Source organism: Brassica napus, chromosome C1 (assembly GCF_020379485.1).
Source record: "Brassica napus cultivar Da-Ae chromosome C1, Da-Ae, whole genome shotgun sequence".
Taxonomy (NCBI): domain Eukaryota; kingdom Viridiplantae; phylum Streptophyta; class Magnoliopsida; order Brassicales; family Brassicaceae; genus Brassica; species Brassica napus.
The window spans coordinates 41,469,976-41,485,196 of NC_063444.1; the positions used below are offsets into that span (position 1 = coordinate 41,469,976).

The 15,221-nt window shown below is 42.5% G+C and overlaps 1 protein-coding gene and 1 non-coding gene across 2 annotated transcripts; one reads left to right on the top strand and one right to left on the bottom strand.

Moving 5' to 3' along the window:
* Positions 1–8,753: 8,753 nt before the first annotated feature.
* On the bottom strand, positions 8,754–10,784 carry LOC106393494. The gene is made up of 2 exons (XM_048743972.1): positions 9,483–10,784; positions 8,754–9,266 (listed from the first exon to the last, which is right to left on the bottom strand). Exons 1-2 carry the CDS (start codon positions 10,782–10,784, stop codon positions 8,754–8,756), a joined length of 1,815 nt encoding a protein of 604 aa, XP_048599929.1.
* LOC125581131 lies at positions 10,144–10,250 on the top strand. The gene has a single exon (XR_007318842.1). It is a non-coding gene; the product is annotated as a small nucleolar RNA R71 (small nucleolar RNA).
* Positions 10,785–15,221: the final 4,437 nt, after the last annotated feature.

A 15,221-nucleotide genomic window follows, 5' to 3' on the forward strand; every position in this document is an offset into this window, starting at 1 on the left:
TTCATCCTGAAGAAAGATACAAAACTGCATTTTGCCTTCCTAATCGACATCTTCAGTGGAACGTCTTGCCTTTCGGCCTCAAGACCGCACCATCATTGTTCAACAAGCGATGCTTCGTATATTCAAGCCTTTGCTCCACACAGCCTTGATTTACATCGATGACATACTTCTATTCTCGTCTACCGAAAGGGAACATGTTCAACTTCTTCAACAATTTCAAAGCATCGTTACACAATATGGAATCATGCTTTCAGCCCGAAAAATGGTCATAGCCCAGCCCAACATCGACTTCCTTGGAATGCAAATCACATATGGTAATTTTACACCACAGACCCATCTTCCTACAACACTCTTAGATTTTCTCGACGAAAATCTCACAAAACGACAGATACACTAAAAATGAATCATTGCTACTGTCAAGTTAACAGTGGTAATTGTAATATTTGAGATTCAATCCAGAGGATCAGTTTACTCTTTACTCTTATGAGTTCAATAATAAGCTGAGAAAAAAAATGGGGGTTTTGAGAGTTAATTGGAACGCAAGTAACTAGAATACCTAGATGGTTCAAATTCGATTTAAATGAAGTCGGCTTAGGGTTATTAATCGGGTGTCAATGCAAAACTGAACAACTATTCAAGAGCAATGATGTGCAGTCTAGAACTCATATCACTCGGCTAGAACAATCCACTATCGTTGTCTTGCTCCCTTTGCAGATCGGTCTTGAATCCTAAGTTCTCACTTGGAACAAGACGCGATAACAAGCCTTAGAGACGAGATCTGATTAGTTCACTTAATACCCTAATATCTACTCTCGCTGATTAGGGATACAAAGCTCATTCAATATATGTCAATTTATCTCCTAAGCGGTTAGCTAGGTGATTAAATCAGAAATCGAACATTAAGTGATCAATTCAATGTAAGCAGTAAGAACAATATGAATGAAGAACAATATGAATGAAGAACATTTAAGATCACTTGTTTGTGTTCAGTTCATGCGGCTAACACCCTACAACCCTAAGCAAGCTTAGCCTACTACTCAATCATAAAGCAGGATGACACATACATGGTTTCTGAATAATACTGCATATAAAATAAAGTAGAAAGACAAGGGTTCAGGATGATCTTCTCGTGAGGATGAAGCCTTCTCCCTTACAAGTTGCTTAATCGAAAGAAAATAGTTCTAGGTCTCTTGCAAAAACTAGTGTCCTAAAAAGAAATGATAGCCTAGGCCTTTTTATATGGAGGCGCTGGTGGTAAAGAGATAAGAGAGAGTGGAATCTAGGGCAAACTCCCGGAATAGGAAGTTTCCTTAATGATCGGGAACAGTCAAACGCTTGTTCTCTTCGGGAACAACCTTCGGGTTGTTCTAGATGGCTGTTCCGCATCGAATCCTTCAAAAAGACATCTGACTTCCTGAATCTCTTTTCTTTGCTCTTTCACCTGCTCCAAACCTGGAATGATATCAATTAAACACGAATTAGGACTGAAAATTAGCTCAAAGCACACATATAATGGTATTAAAAACACCATATATCAATATATCAATTCCCCCAGACTTAGATCCTTGTTTGTCCTCGAACAAGGCCAAGCCTCAAGAACAGGGAGAAAGGTTTGAAAGAGTGGGAACTCGCTTTTCCTGAATAACCATGCTCTTACCACACATCTCTGAACCATACAAGCTGTAGACTTAGACCGCACACCCTTACCAGAACACCCACGATCGCTGTTCGAGAATCAGCTCCATACTCTCTATCTCATACCTGAAAAGGTTGCACTATCGAGACAAAATTCCTTAACTATCAATTAAGAACAGCGTGAGCTTCTCTTTACATGCACTATTCAGGGTAGACGGGTTGATAAGGAATAGACTGTTTTATGGTGGAGCTGAGAGTGTTTAAGGGTTACCGTATTTGAGTGTATGCAGGATATCGCGCAAAATAGCAAGAGAGGACGGATCTATTTATGTCCACACCCCTTACTCGTTTCTGCTTCACGGATTTGGTTGTTCTCCACTTCGGGTCAATCATATGACTGTTCTCCAGCTCTTGACTTCTTTTCTTATTCCTCAAAAATCGGTACCAACTCCTTGCTCAACCCTTCCCAGTGGCGTGTATCTTCTGAAGTTACCTTCCCCATCTCCATCATAAAATAAATAAAAGCATACTGTATATAAATAATATATATATATATTTTTTTTGAAGAACAGTGATGGGGTGTCGAGGGAAAGGTATCAGGGTGAATGTTTTGCTGCCACTGGTGGTCTATCCTTTTGTTTCTCACGGGTCGCCATTGTTCCTCTGGTCAGATCATGCACCATTGAATGTTCTTCTTATTAGGGCTTGATCTTGTCAACTGTTCTCATTATGTTTGCTCTCTCTTCTCTGAATGTAAGGCATTAACGAGTAAGGGGATGCGTCAATCCTATCCTCTCCGACCTTTTTGCACATATCTGCACATATGACATTGAAAAACAGAGTGCATGAGGGTGAAAATAAAGGCTTAGGTACAAGGTTGGAACTAGCTAAAGATGAGCTAGCCACTCAGGATCAACAAGATTGATAAAAAGAATAAGAAGCCCTGAGCGTGGGTCTCGTTTCCCTGATCTAGTGCCCATAACAAGAAGAATTTCAGTCAGGATTAGGTTCAAGTTAGGTGGAGTTGAGTCTACCCAGTGTAACCTGATCGGATGAGAGCTTCTGGAGAATCAAATGAGATAAGTCAGAGGGTGTTCCAGGTCCAAGTGTGGGTCTTTCATCACTGCTAAGGTCACTGGATAAGAATGTTAGAGCACGAGGTGGTTAAGAGAATATATCACAAGGTCCTAATTCCCACAAGGGTTTTAGCTGGCTCGATTCTAAATTGACTCAATAAAACATCCAAATGACATTAGGACTGACTCAAAAACAAAGAAATAAAGTTTCAGCACACAGTGCTTCCCCCAGACTTAATTTACACCATCCCTGGTGTGAAATGAATCTGAGGTCAGCCTAAAATCAACACAAGGCATAAAAATAAAACATAAAAATAAAGAGTTCAGAAGTATAGAACAATGGATAGAGAATAGTCCTCGCGGACTCAGTCGGACTCGCCGCTCTCGGCTGGATCAAACGAACGTCTGTTGCGCGAGCGATGAACCTCCTCGGTCGAAGTGCCTGTTCCCATAGGCGCCTTTCTTGGTCGGTGCGATCGTGGAGTCTGCTCTGCTGGAGGCTGTCGTTGGTTACTTCCGCCAATGCAGCCTCCAGTGATGAGATGGAGGATCCTCCGCATGAGGCTGTTTTTCTTCCGCTGTGAGTCAACCATCCAGCGTCGGTAAGCCTGATCATCGGTCACATCAGCCAGCTCTCCAAGGTCGTATGACGGTTCAGCTTATGGGGTGATGTCCTCAACATCTTCCATGTCCGCGTCAGGTGCTGCAGCACGTGGATCAGTGCAAAGAAGGTCAGGTGGAGGGAGGAAGCATATGTTGTCGAACACGCTGAACCTGGTGATCTCGGGGTGAGGCAGTTTGGTGAACAGCTGGGTACCGGCCTTATCAAAGAAGCTGTAGGTCTCTTCATCACGCATGATGTGGCATGCCATAAGGTACTTGATGTCAAGGTACTGAACCTCTTTGTTGACGCTGTACTTGCCGAGATCAATGCCGAAATGCTTGAAGAGCGGTGTGAGCAAGCTACCGCTTCTGTCCTTCTTATTCGAACCGTGCATAAGACACTGCCACCTCTCGCAGATCATGGTCATGAAGTTGAAACCGGGGTTCGTTTTGACCTTTTGAATTGGAATGCCGGACCCAGAAGCTTGGATTTCATCCTCAATACCAGCGTACAGGGTTTCCAGCTCCCCGTTGGTGACCTTCAAGGTGAGATCTTTAGCGAACAGGAGGTTTGAGATGATCTTTGCACTGACCTGAAGCGCCGGGTTCCTGATCTGCGACTGGTAAGCCTTTCCGGGTGTAAAGTTCCCATTCGCAATGCAATCCAAAATGCGTTAGAAGGAGAGAACTTTTTCCCCACCGCTACTCCTTTCGGTTCAGTGGCTGTCTCATAGATCTCATTGAGCTTGTCGAGGGACAAGGAGAAGTACTCTCCATCGGCCATGAAAGAGAATGAGCAATTGGCGTAGGAGGGTGCATTGGAATCCTCCTACGTGATCGTGGCGGTGGCGAGCACTTGGCGAGCAAGGTCTTGGTAGAGTTCATGTGTTGTATAGCACATAGGATCTATCCCTATGGCGTGTAGCGTCTCGAACACGTCCTCGTCGATCCCAAGATCAGCCAGAGTCTCCGCGTGGCAGAAACGAGTGGGTAACATGTCAACCCGGAGGAGGGCGTTGTAACGCGCTGCTGTTCCTTTATCCCATCCCTTGCAGTTGAAGTCCAAGAGCAGTGGACTGTCGAGATCAATCGGTTCACCCTCTTGTTCACGGGGCCGTGGGTAGGTCGCGGGGGTTTGTTGTTGTGCTTGCGGGGGTGGCGTACTGCTCGTGTAGGTCGCTCGCGTTTTCTTGGCTGATTGCTTAGTGTGTGCAATCTGCAAAGCAAACAAAAGAAAGCTTTAGTTCTGTTATGCGCACATAAGAAATGGAATAGAACAATTTCAATCCCTCCTTATGCAAACCGTAAATTGCCTTGACACGACAACCAACAAATCGAAACTCAACCCAATAACTCCATTCAACTATCCAGAAACCAAATCCAAACAGTCCTATCAATTGCAAATCGCAAATGTGAAATGAATCATGAGTTCATCTTCTAAATCAACCCTAACAGCAAAAGGGAAAATCTAAATTAAGTAGTACAACAAGGATCGATCTATTGAAGCGGTTAGAATGATGAACTTTGCAAACTGAGTATTGCGATTTGGATGACGATTGTCGAGCCTCTTACCTGTAGAAACTGGTGAAGTGAACTGCAAAAACAGAGAGAACTCGAAATTCCAAACAAGTGAGAAGCAAAAACCACTTAAAACGGTTGAGAGACAAAGATTTGGTGGTCTCTTAAAAATCACAGGGAGAAAGGTCAGTGTACGGCGCAGTGAAAAGGGGGAAAGTGGAAGGGTGGAGCCTTAAATAGGCAAAGCCCTAACTGCCCTTCTTTTTTTATTTTATTTTTATTTTATTTTTTTGGTTCGGAACACTTACCTGGAATAGGCAATGGGTTGTTCTACCAGAAGAACAGTCCTTTGGTTGTTCTGACTGAAGTGTCTGATTTTTTTTCTTCTTGTTTTTGACCTACAAAATAAATATGAAAAGAAATAAAATAGACTATAGAAAACAAGGTACACACTAACCAGTGGATTGGCTCCCACCAAGCGCTTGGTTAAAGTTATTAGCTTGACTTGGATCAGCCGATCAGGCTGATGGGGGATCGCTTAGGGGAATTTTTTCGCCCTCGGTGATAGTGGAGGCAGCAAGGTAATGCTTTAACCGCTGCCCGTTCACTACGAACTCGTCTCCTTTTCTGTCCAGTAACACAACAGCTCCATAGGGTCGAACTTCCTTAACAGTGAAGGGTCCGGACCATCTAGACTTCAGCTTGCCTGGGAACAACCTCAACCTTGAATTGAAAAGCAAGACCTTATCATTTGGTTCGAAATGTCTGGCAATGATGCGCTTGTCATGGTAGGCCTTGGTCTTCTCCTTGTAAATTTTGGAGCTTTCATAGGCGAGGTGCCTTATCTCTTCCAGCTCATGGATTTGGATCATGCATCGCTCGGTTGCTGGCTTGATGTCGAGGCACTCCAAACCTCCGAAAGATGATGGAGCTGAACATCTTAGTCGCCACTTTTGCATCATTAGTAGGGCTTGCTATCACTTCTACCCACTTAGATACATAGTCAACGGCGACGAGGATGTACTCGTTCTTGAAGGACGAAGGAAATGGTCCAATGAAATCAACTCTCCAACAGTCGAACACCTCAACCTCTAGAATGTAATTCTGAGGCATCTCATTCCTCTTGCTGATGTTCCCAAGTTGTTGGCATGCATCGCACCTGGCTATGTAGGCTTGAGCATCCCTGAACATAGTTGGCCACCAGAAACCTGCTTGAAGGATTTTGGAAACCGTTTTGAATGTAGCGAAGTGGCCTGCGTAAGATGAACCATGGCAGTGATGTAGGATTCTTGGAATATCTGCCTCTGGAACACACCTTCTGAACAAGCCATCCTTGCCATGTCTGTACAAAAACGGTTTATCCCAAACATAACGCCTCGCCTCCCTTAAAAATTTCCTCTTGTCGTTTCCAGTGAACTTAAGGGGTTGCTTTTCAACAGCAAGAAAATTCGCAATCTCAGCAAACCACGGGAGGTGAGAGTACTGCTTTTGGATCACGGCGACTGGATGTTCCGTGACGTGATAACAATCGAATCTCCTTCCCAGAGGCTGTTCCGCGATGCTAGAGCAGTCAGATGTGATTCGCAGAGGTTGTTCCGCGAAATGCAAACCATTCGCATTGACGTGTTCCACTGGGTGTTCTTCATCAAGAGTTGTGTCGTCATCAATCTTCATTCTGGACAGATGGTCTGCAACCCCATTCGCGACTCCTCTCTTATCCTTTATCTCAAGATCGAATTCTTGGAGGAGAAGAATCCACCTTAACAACCTCGGTTTCGCATCTTTCTTTGTAAGCAGATACTTAAGAGCAGCATGGTCAGTGTGCACAATCACCTTAGATCCCACCAGGTAGAATCTGAACTTCTCGAATGCAAAAACAATAGCCAGGAGTTCTTTCTTTGTTGTAGCGTATCTGCACTGAGCTTCATCCATAGTTTAGCTCGCGTAATAGATCACATGAAGTTTCTTATCCTTGCGCTGCCCAAGTACTGCTCCAACTGCAAAGTCGCTTGCATCAGTCATGATTTCGAAGGGGAGATCCCAGTCTGGCGGTTGCACAACAGGTGCGCTGACTAGAGCTCCTTTGATGGTGTGGAACGCAGCAAGACACTCACTGTCGAAATCGAACTTGATCTCCGTGCAGAGCAGTCTGGTGAGTGGCCTCGTTATCCTTGAGAAGTCCTGGATAAACCGTCTGTAAAACCCATCGTGACCCAAGAAACTTCTGATAGCTTTCACATTTGTTGGTGGTTGCAAACTCATCATCACCTCGATCTTTGCCTTATCCACCTTAATTTCTTTCTCAGAGATCTTGTGCCCTAGAACAATCCCATCTGTGACCATGAAGTGGCACTTCTCCGAGTTGAGCACGAGATGTTTCTCCTCACACCTTTTTAGTACCCTGCACAAGTTTGATAAACAGACATTAAAGAAGCTTCCATAGACGCTGAAATCGTCCATGAAAACTTCCATAATGTCTTCGATCAGGTCAGTAAAGATTGACATCATGCAACGCTAAAATGTTGCTGGCGCATTACCAGGCCGAATGGCATTCTCCTGTAAGCGTACGTTCCGTAGGGGCAGGTGAACGTCGTCTTCTCCTGATCGTCTGGATGGATAGGGATCTGAAAGAAACCTGAATAACCATCTAAAAAGCAGTAATATGGGTCGTTAGCCAATCTCTCAAGAATTTGATCAATAAAAGGGAGTGGGAAGTGATCATTTCTAGTTGCTGCATTTAAATTCCTGAAATCAATGCACATGCGATGTCCTGTCACTGTCCTAGTAGGGATCAATTCATTCTTTTCATTTGTGATAACAGTGATCCCACCTTTCTTAGGTACTACATAAACAGGGCTGACCCATTTACTATCAGATACGGCATAGATTATACCTGCTTCAAGAAGTTTCATAATCTCTTTCTTAACGACATCTTTTAGATTTGAGTTTAACCTCCTCTGATGTTCGACATAAGTAATTGATTCATCTTCTAGGTGTATTCTATGCATGCATAAATCAGGTGAAATGCCAGGTATGTCAGCTAGCGAATATCCTAATGCCTTACGATATTTCCTAAGCTCACACAAAAGCAATGCAGTTTCCACAGTATGTCAGCTAGCGAATATCCTAATGCCTTACGATATTTCCTAAGCTCACACAAAAGCAATGCAGTTTCCACATTATTTAGCTCAGCATTGACAACGACAGGATATGTGGAATTCGGACCTAAGAAAGCATATCTGAGCCCCTTGGGAAGGGGTTTTAGCTCAACCTTGGGAGGTTTAAGCTCGCTCCAGGGATCCTCTGGTTGGTTCGACAGAACAAGCGAGTTCGGTGTAGGGGTCGCTCTAGATGGAGTGGTTTCGACCCTGTTGCTTGGCTCCTCTAGACTTAGACTTGCTACCATTCTTCTCATACTTCTTGCGGAATCAAGCATCTTGGCATACCCATATGCATCAATGTTTACGACACTCTGCTCGGCCTCAGCTCTTACTAGTGCAAGCTCTAGTGGGTCTTTTATAAGAATCTCCTCGATCATTCCTTCGCGAGGTTGCAGCGGGTCAATCCCTTCATCAACCTCAAAGGTCTGCCCATCTAACATCGCCTTTTTTGGTAGTTCATCCATCTCGAATTGCATGACTATGTCCCCAAGATTCAGATCAATCTTCCCTTGTCGCACATCAATGATGGCTCCAAAAGTACATAGGAATGGTCTTCCCAAGATGAGAGGATCCTTAAACTCTTCTTCCAGCTCCAGAACAACGAAGTCTGCTGGAACAGAGGTGTTTCCGACTTTTACTTGGAGATCCTCTAGTATACCAACTGGGGATTTGACTGATCTATCCGCGAACACTAAGGACATCTTAGTTGGTTTGAAATGCGTGTATCCTAGACGTCGTGCTACAGAGTAAGGCATGAGGTTCACGCTGGATCCAAGATCAACCAAGGAGCACGCAAAACTGTCTTCCCAATCTGAATAGAGTGGACGAACTTGCCGGGGTCTCCTTGCTTCTTTATCTGCCTGTTCTGAAGCACTGCGCTACACTCCTTGGAAACTGTCATGAATTCGCTCTCCTCTGATATTTTTCCTGAGATCAATCCCATCGTAAAGCTGCACATGGAGGGCATCATCTGGATTGCATCCATCAAGGGGAGTTGGACGGTTAGGTCCTCTAGCATCTTCCTGCACTTCATCTCCTCTCTGTCCTTACGAGTGGCCTTTGTTGGAACAGGGTAAAAGACTTTAAAAATGTATTCGCGAGGAGGAACAACCTCTGGGATCGGGCGAACAGCTTCAGCTGGTTGTTCTGGCCCTGGCGAACTTGTTCCAACTGCTGGTTTCGTATTCCTCTCAACTGCCGGGGTATCGGATGGTAGTTGTTCCGACTCTTTCTGCTTCCCTTCCTCAGCCGTGGTGAACCTCCTCTTCTCCGGCTAGGAAAGTTGTTTTCCGCTCCTCAGTTGAACTACATTGCACTCCTTAGGATTTTTGTCTGTTTTACCAGGTAGAGTCCCTTACTGCCTCTTGATGCTCTCAGCAGTCTGAGCTATCTGAATGTCCATCTGTCTCATATGGCTCGCGACATTATCGTACTTGGTGCTCAAATCTCCGAACATATGGTTCATTCTGGTATTGATCTCGGTAGTAACCTGGTTTAGAGCTTTCCCTTGGAGTTGTTGTCCTTGGAGCAGCTGCTGCAACATGACCTTTGTCTCATCTTGCGGAGCAACGATAGGAGCGGAGGTAGCTGGTTGAGGGTTCTGGTGTTTCTGCAACTGGGGTGTGGTGTTCTGCGGTTGGCTTAGAACATAAGCCCGGGGTTGGTAGTTCTTTTGATACCCCGGCATACTGACACGGTTACTCTGCGCATGATCAGTTGGTTTATCTTGCTTAGGGCAGAAAAGCTGTTGGTTGTTCTGCACGTTAGGGTTTGGGTGGTAGTTTTTGAGCTGCCATCCTTGCCCATTCACGTAGCTCACCTCTTGCTGATCGTCCCCTGATAATTCAGCTTTAAACGCCAGGTCACCGACACTCTTCTCAGGAGTTGCTTCTTCCATTATGAACACTTGGTTTTGGTTTCCCTTAAGCAGTTGGTCCACATTCGCTGCGAGATCATCTATGATGTTCACACTCTTCGAGCGGTCATGCTCCTTGTTCTTGTTCAGTGAACTTGATGCCATGTTCTCAATCAACGCAAACACACCAGGTGTGGTTTGAGTCATGAAGTCTCCATTACTAGAAGAGTCAAGGGTGTTTCGGAACTCATAACTCACTCCATCGTAGAACACCTCTAATATATAATCATCATCAAACCCATGGTGTGGGCACTCTCTCTGGTATTCCTTATACCTTTCCCAAGCTTCATGAAAAGGTTCATCAGACTTCTGCTTGAAGTTGGAGATTATGTACCGTAGAGCCGCGATTTTGGACTTTGTGTAGAAGTGGCTCAGGAATGCTGATCGAACCTGGTCCCATGAGGTGAGAGAACTGTTTGGGAAAGATTGCAACCAGCGAGAAGCTTTCCCTTCAAGAGAGAATGGGAACAACGTGCATTTGACATAATCTGGTGGTACTCCATTAGAGCGAGAGAAATTGCAGATCCTCTCAAAGGCCTCTATGTGGTCCATTGGAATGTCTGAAGTGAGGCCGCTGAACGTGCTCTTCTGTACCAGACCTATCCGTGCTGGTTTGATCTCATAATCTTGTCGAGTACAGGGTGGAGGGTTGATGGGGGAGCGGTTAGTAGCGAAGTTCCGCAGAAGGTTTTCCTCCCCAATAAAAGCACCACGCTCTTCTCGCGCGGCGTTCACGCCTGCTTGTTTCTGAGCAGCTTGTTGATGATTTTGGATGGTCTGCTGCATCTGCAACATCTGCTGTTGCTGAGTCTGCATTTGTTGTTGAATGAGTGCCAATGCAGCAGTGAGTTCATCCATAATGCCGTAATCACCCATGTTGGTGTCGGTTGTTCTTGGCTGTTGACGGTTCTGTCTTTCTAATCTTGCGTGTTCGTCGTTGGTCAATTGATGTAGTGGTCCTTGTGCGTTGCTCCGAGTATGTCTACTGGTCATGCACTTGGATCATCTGTTCCAACAAAGAAATAAAGCAAGTTAGATATCTCAGACTAAATATTAAACCAAAAATAAAGGTAAAAGCTTAGTCCCCGTCTCAACGGCGCCAAAACTTGATACACTAAAAATGAATCCTTGCTACTGTCAAGTTAACAGTGGTAATTGTAATATTTGAGATTCAATCCAGAGGATCAGTTTACTCTTTACTCTTATGAGTTCAATAATAAGCTGAGAAAAAAAGTGGGGTTTTGAAAATTAATTGGGACGCAAATAACTAGAATACCAAGATGATTCAAATTCGATTTAAATGAAGCCGGCTTAGGGTTATTAATCGGGTGTCAATGCAAAACTGAACAACTATTCGAGAGCAATGAGGTGCAGTCTAGAACTCAGATCACTCGGCTAGAACAATCCACTATCGTGGTCTTGCTCCCTTTGCAGATCGGTCTTGAATCCTAAGTTCTCACTTGGAACAAGACGTGATAACAAGCCTTAGAGACGAGATCTGATTAGTTCACTTAATACCCTAATATCTACTCTCCTTGATTAAGGATACAAAGTTCATTCAATATATGTCAATTTATCTCCTAAGCGGTTAGCTAGGTGATTAAATCAGAAATCAAACATTAAGTGATCAATTCAATGTAAGCAGTAAGAACAATATGAATGAAGAACAGTTAAGATCACTTATTTGTGTTCAGTTCATGCGGCTAACACCCTACAACCCTAAGCAAGCTTAGCCTACTACTCAATCATAAAGCAGGATGACACATACATGGTTTCTGAATAATACTGCATATAAAATAAAGTAGAAAGACAAGGGTTCAGGATGATCTTCTCGTGAGGATGAAGCCTTCTCCCTTACAAGTTGCTTAATCCAAAGAAAATAGTTCTAGGTCTCTTGCAAAAACTAGTGTCCTAAAAAGAAATGATAGTCTAGGCCTTTTTATATGGAGGCGCTGGTGGTAAAGAGATAAGAGAGAGTGGAATCTAGTGCAAACTCCCGGAATAAGAATTTTCCTTAAAGATCGGAAACAGTCAGACGCTTGTTCTCTTCGGGAACAACCTTCGGGTTGTTCTAGATGGTTGTTCCGCATCGAATCCTTCAAAAAGACATTTGACTTCCTGAATCTCTTTTCTTTGCTCTTTCACCTGCTCCAAACCTGGAATGATATCAATTAAACATGAATTAGGACTGAGAATTAGCTCAAAGCATACATATAATGGTATTCAAACACCATATATCAACGACAAGTCCAACAATTCCTTGGTGTAATCAATTATGTTAGTGACTTTATCCCGCAACTTTCGAAACTGACAAGACCGCTACTGAAGATGCTGACAAAGAATCCTCCACAATGGACAAAACGACAAACCGAAGCTATCAGAAGCCTAAAAATAGAGGTGCAGAAGCTACCGCCTTTAAAGATTCCCTCTCCTGGAACACGCATTTTACAGACTGGCGCGAGTGACAAATATTGGGGAGCCATTTTATTTGAAGAAATAAATGGAAAACGTCAAATCTGCGGATATAAAAGCAGACGCTTTAAAGATTCTGAAATGCATTATCACACTACGTTCAAAGAAATTCTGGCCGTCAAGATAGCTATCGAGAAGTTCGGGTTCTATCTGATAGGACATCGATTTCGCATCGAAATGGACATGTCATCTTTCCCAAAGATGTTACAATTCAAACAGAAGATGGTCCTACATCAATAATTATTACGAAGGAGCGAATGGTTCTCAAAGTACGATTTCGAGTCCGTCTATTTAAAGGGCTCGAAGAACACTCTCGCAGACATGCTCAATAGAAATCCAGTAAAAGAAATACAAATAATGGAGAGCTCCTCAGCAAGAAGCCATAATCGTCTTATTTCACGTCCTAACGGTGGTTGAGCTAAGCAAGAGTAGTGCCATATTGCTCCCAATACTTGGAAATTGTCATACCCTCGCACGTCAATAAGATAATGTCAATACGACGATCCGTTTGTTTGTTGCTTGGCATAATGGTATCAGATCCTAATTCCCAGACTTGCGTTATGATAGATAAAATCCTCGTTTATCATTGATTGTTTTAAGAATTCTGGAAAACAACCTCTCGTAATGTTCAAACCCTACATCCATTGATTCTCAGTTCGCAATTTCCACTTTCCCTAGAAGTAAAAGTCGTTCTTCCTCTTCAAAAATAGATTCCCTATACGAAATCGAGTATGTTCCGGACGATCAACTTCCTGAAACAACCTTTCCCCTAGTAAATCCATATGAATATTTTGCAAAAAAGCCTAGCGCCTTTTCGGTCAAAGGCGTTCGCGATCTCATAAAACCTTCATCAAATCGGAAGGTCATGGAATATGTCAATCAATCAAGTGTTCAAAGTTATTCGAGAAATGACTGGTTGGCCTTTTCTCGCATGTAAGGTTAAACCAATTCTTACTACACCAAAGTGAAGATGAGTATAGCCTTGTTGCTGCCATAATCTAGGTAGGTTCTCCGGGATGTTCAGAGAAATGAATTGCTCTTCTTCTGTAACTGGAACTTGGCAAGATGAGAACTTGCTGGACTGGACATATTCCATGACCTTCCGATTTGATGAAGGTTTTATGAGATCGCGAACGCCTTTGACCGAAAAGGCGCTAGGCTTTTTTGCAAAATATTCATATGGATTTACTAGGGGAAGGGTTGTTTCAGGAAGTTGATCGCCCGGAACATACTCGATTTCGTATAGGGAATCTATTTTTGAAGAGGAATAACGACTTTTACTTCTAGGGAAAGTGGAAATTGCGAACTGAGAATCAATGGATGTAGGGTTTGAAGTAGACATTACGAGAGGTTATTTTCTAGAATTCTTAAAACAATCAGTGATAAACGAGGATTCTATATCGATCATAACGCAAGTCTGGGAATTAGGCTCTGATACCATTATGCCAAACAATAAACGGATCATCGTATTGACATAGTCTTATTGACAGGCGAGAGTATGGCAATTTCCAAGTATTGGGAGCAATATGGTACTACTCTTGCTTAGCTCAACCACCGTTAGAAAATCGCCTCCCCACGAAAGTCGTGTTGACAGAATCGTGTTGACAGAACCGCTTATGCTTAATTAATGCAACAGACAGAATCGGGACTTGCGATCGAAGATAGAAAACAAAGCCTATCAAAGATGAGATAAAGTTCGGAAAACTTGAGAGGTCAAAGGTCAAACCGATAGTGCCATATCTGAAGGGGTGAAGCTTTGTTATTTTATTGTAGTGTGCTCCGGATTTTTCCAAACATCTTTGTTTGTTTGTATAATGCTCATTTTTAAATGTCTTTAAGGTGGGTCTGGACTCTGAGTAATACAGTACACTTGTAAGAATTGAGACGGCTTGTATCAGATATGAAACCTGACATGTTTGAGAACATGTTCTTTTCTATTTTTCATATTATCTAATAAAAACTTATTTAATGTGACAGTTTTATTTATTATATATATAAAAAAATCATTGTTGGTACACAATGTAATTAGCTAAAAAAGCATACACTGTATTACAAATTCACTGCAAAACATTAAATGTAATATATACTTAAATGTAGTGATAAAGCTTTTTACGGAATATTGACCAATTGAATTCTAACTGGGTACATCAATAAGTTATGTTATTATCAATTTTATTTTTTCAAATTATATAATTAATATTTAGAACACATGGTTTTATATAACTAAAGCTATAAGAACATAATTTCATACATATAAATTAGAGCTTACATAAATTATATAACCAATATTTTAGGATACCGGATTTTGTATAACTTAGTAGTGTTATAAACCGTAATTCGCATACATATAAACTAAAACTTACATAAGTTGTACGATAGTAATGATAAATTAAAAATAATAATTCGAGAGCTGTATATAAAAATTAGTTCAAGAACAAAGGAAGCAAAAAAAAACAAAGAAAGTAAGCATTGAAAAGAAGAGATCAAAGAAGCAAACAAAGCAAAAAGGAGAAATAAAAAAGGATTATTACCCAAAAAAAAAAAAAGAAGTAGAGCAAGCAATGATCTAAACATAAAATCAAGGAAGCAACAAATCACTTTTTTTTTTTTTTGATCAAACCTTTCCATTAGAAACTTAAACAACCGTTACATCTCTAGGAACATAGTTTTGTAACGAAAACAGAGCATCCTTAGCCAACTGATCAGCGGCCACATTACAAGTGCGATTGATAAATTTAAAAGAGATAGAAGTCAAGGAAAGGCTCAACACGCAGATGTCATGGAGGATTCCTTGGAGCTCGATCACAGACTTGTTTCCTGTGATGAGAGAGATGAGACTTT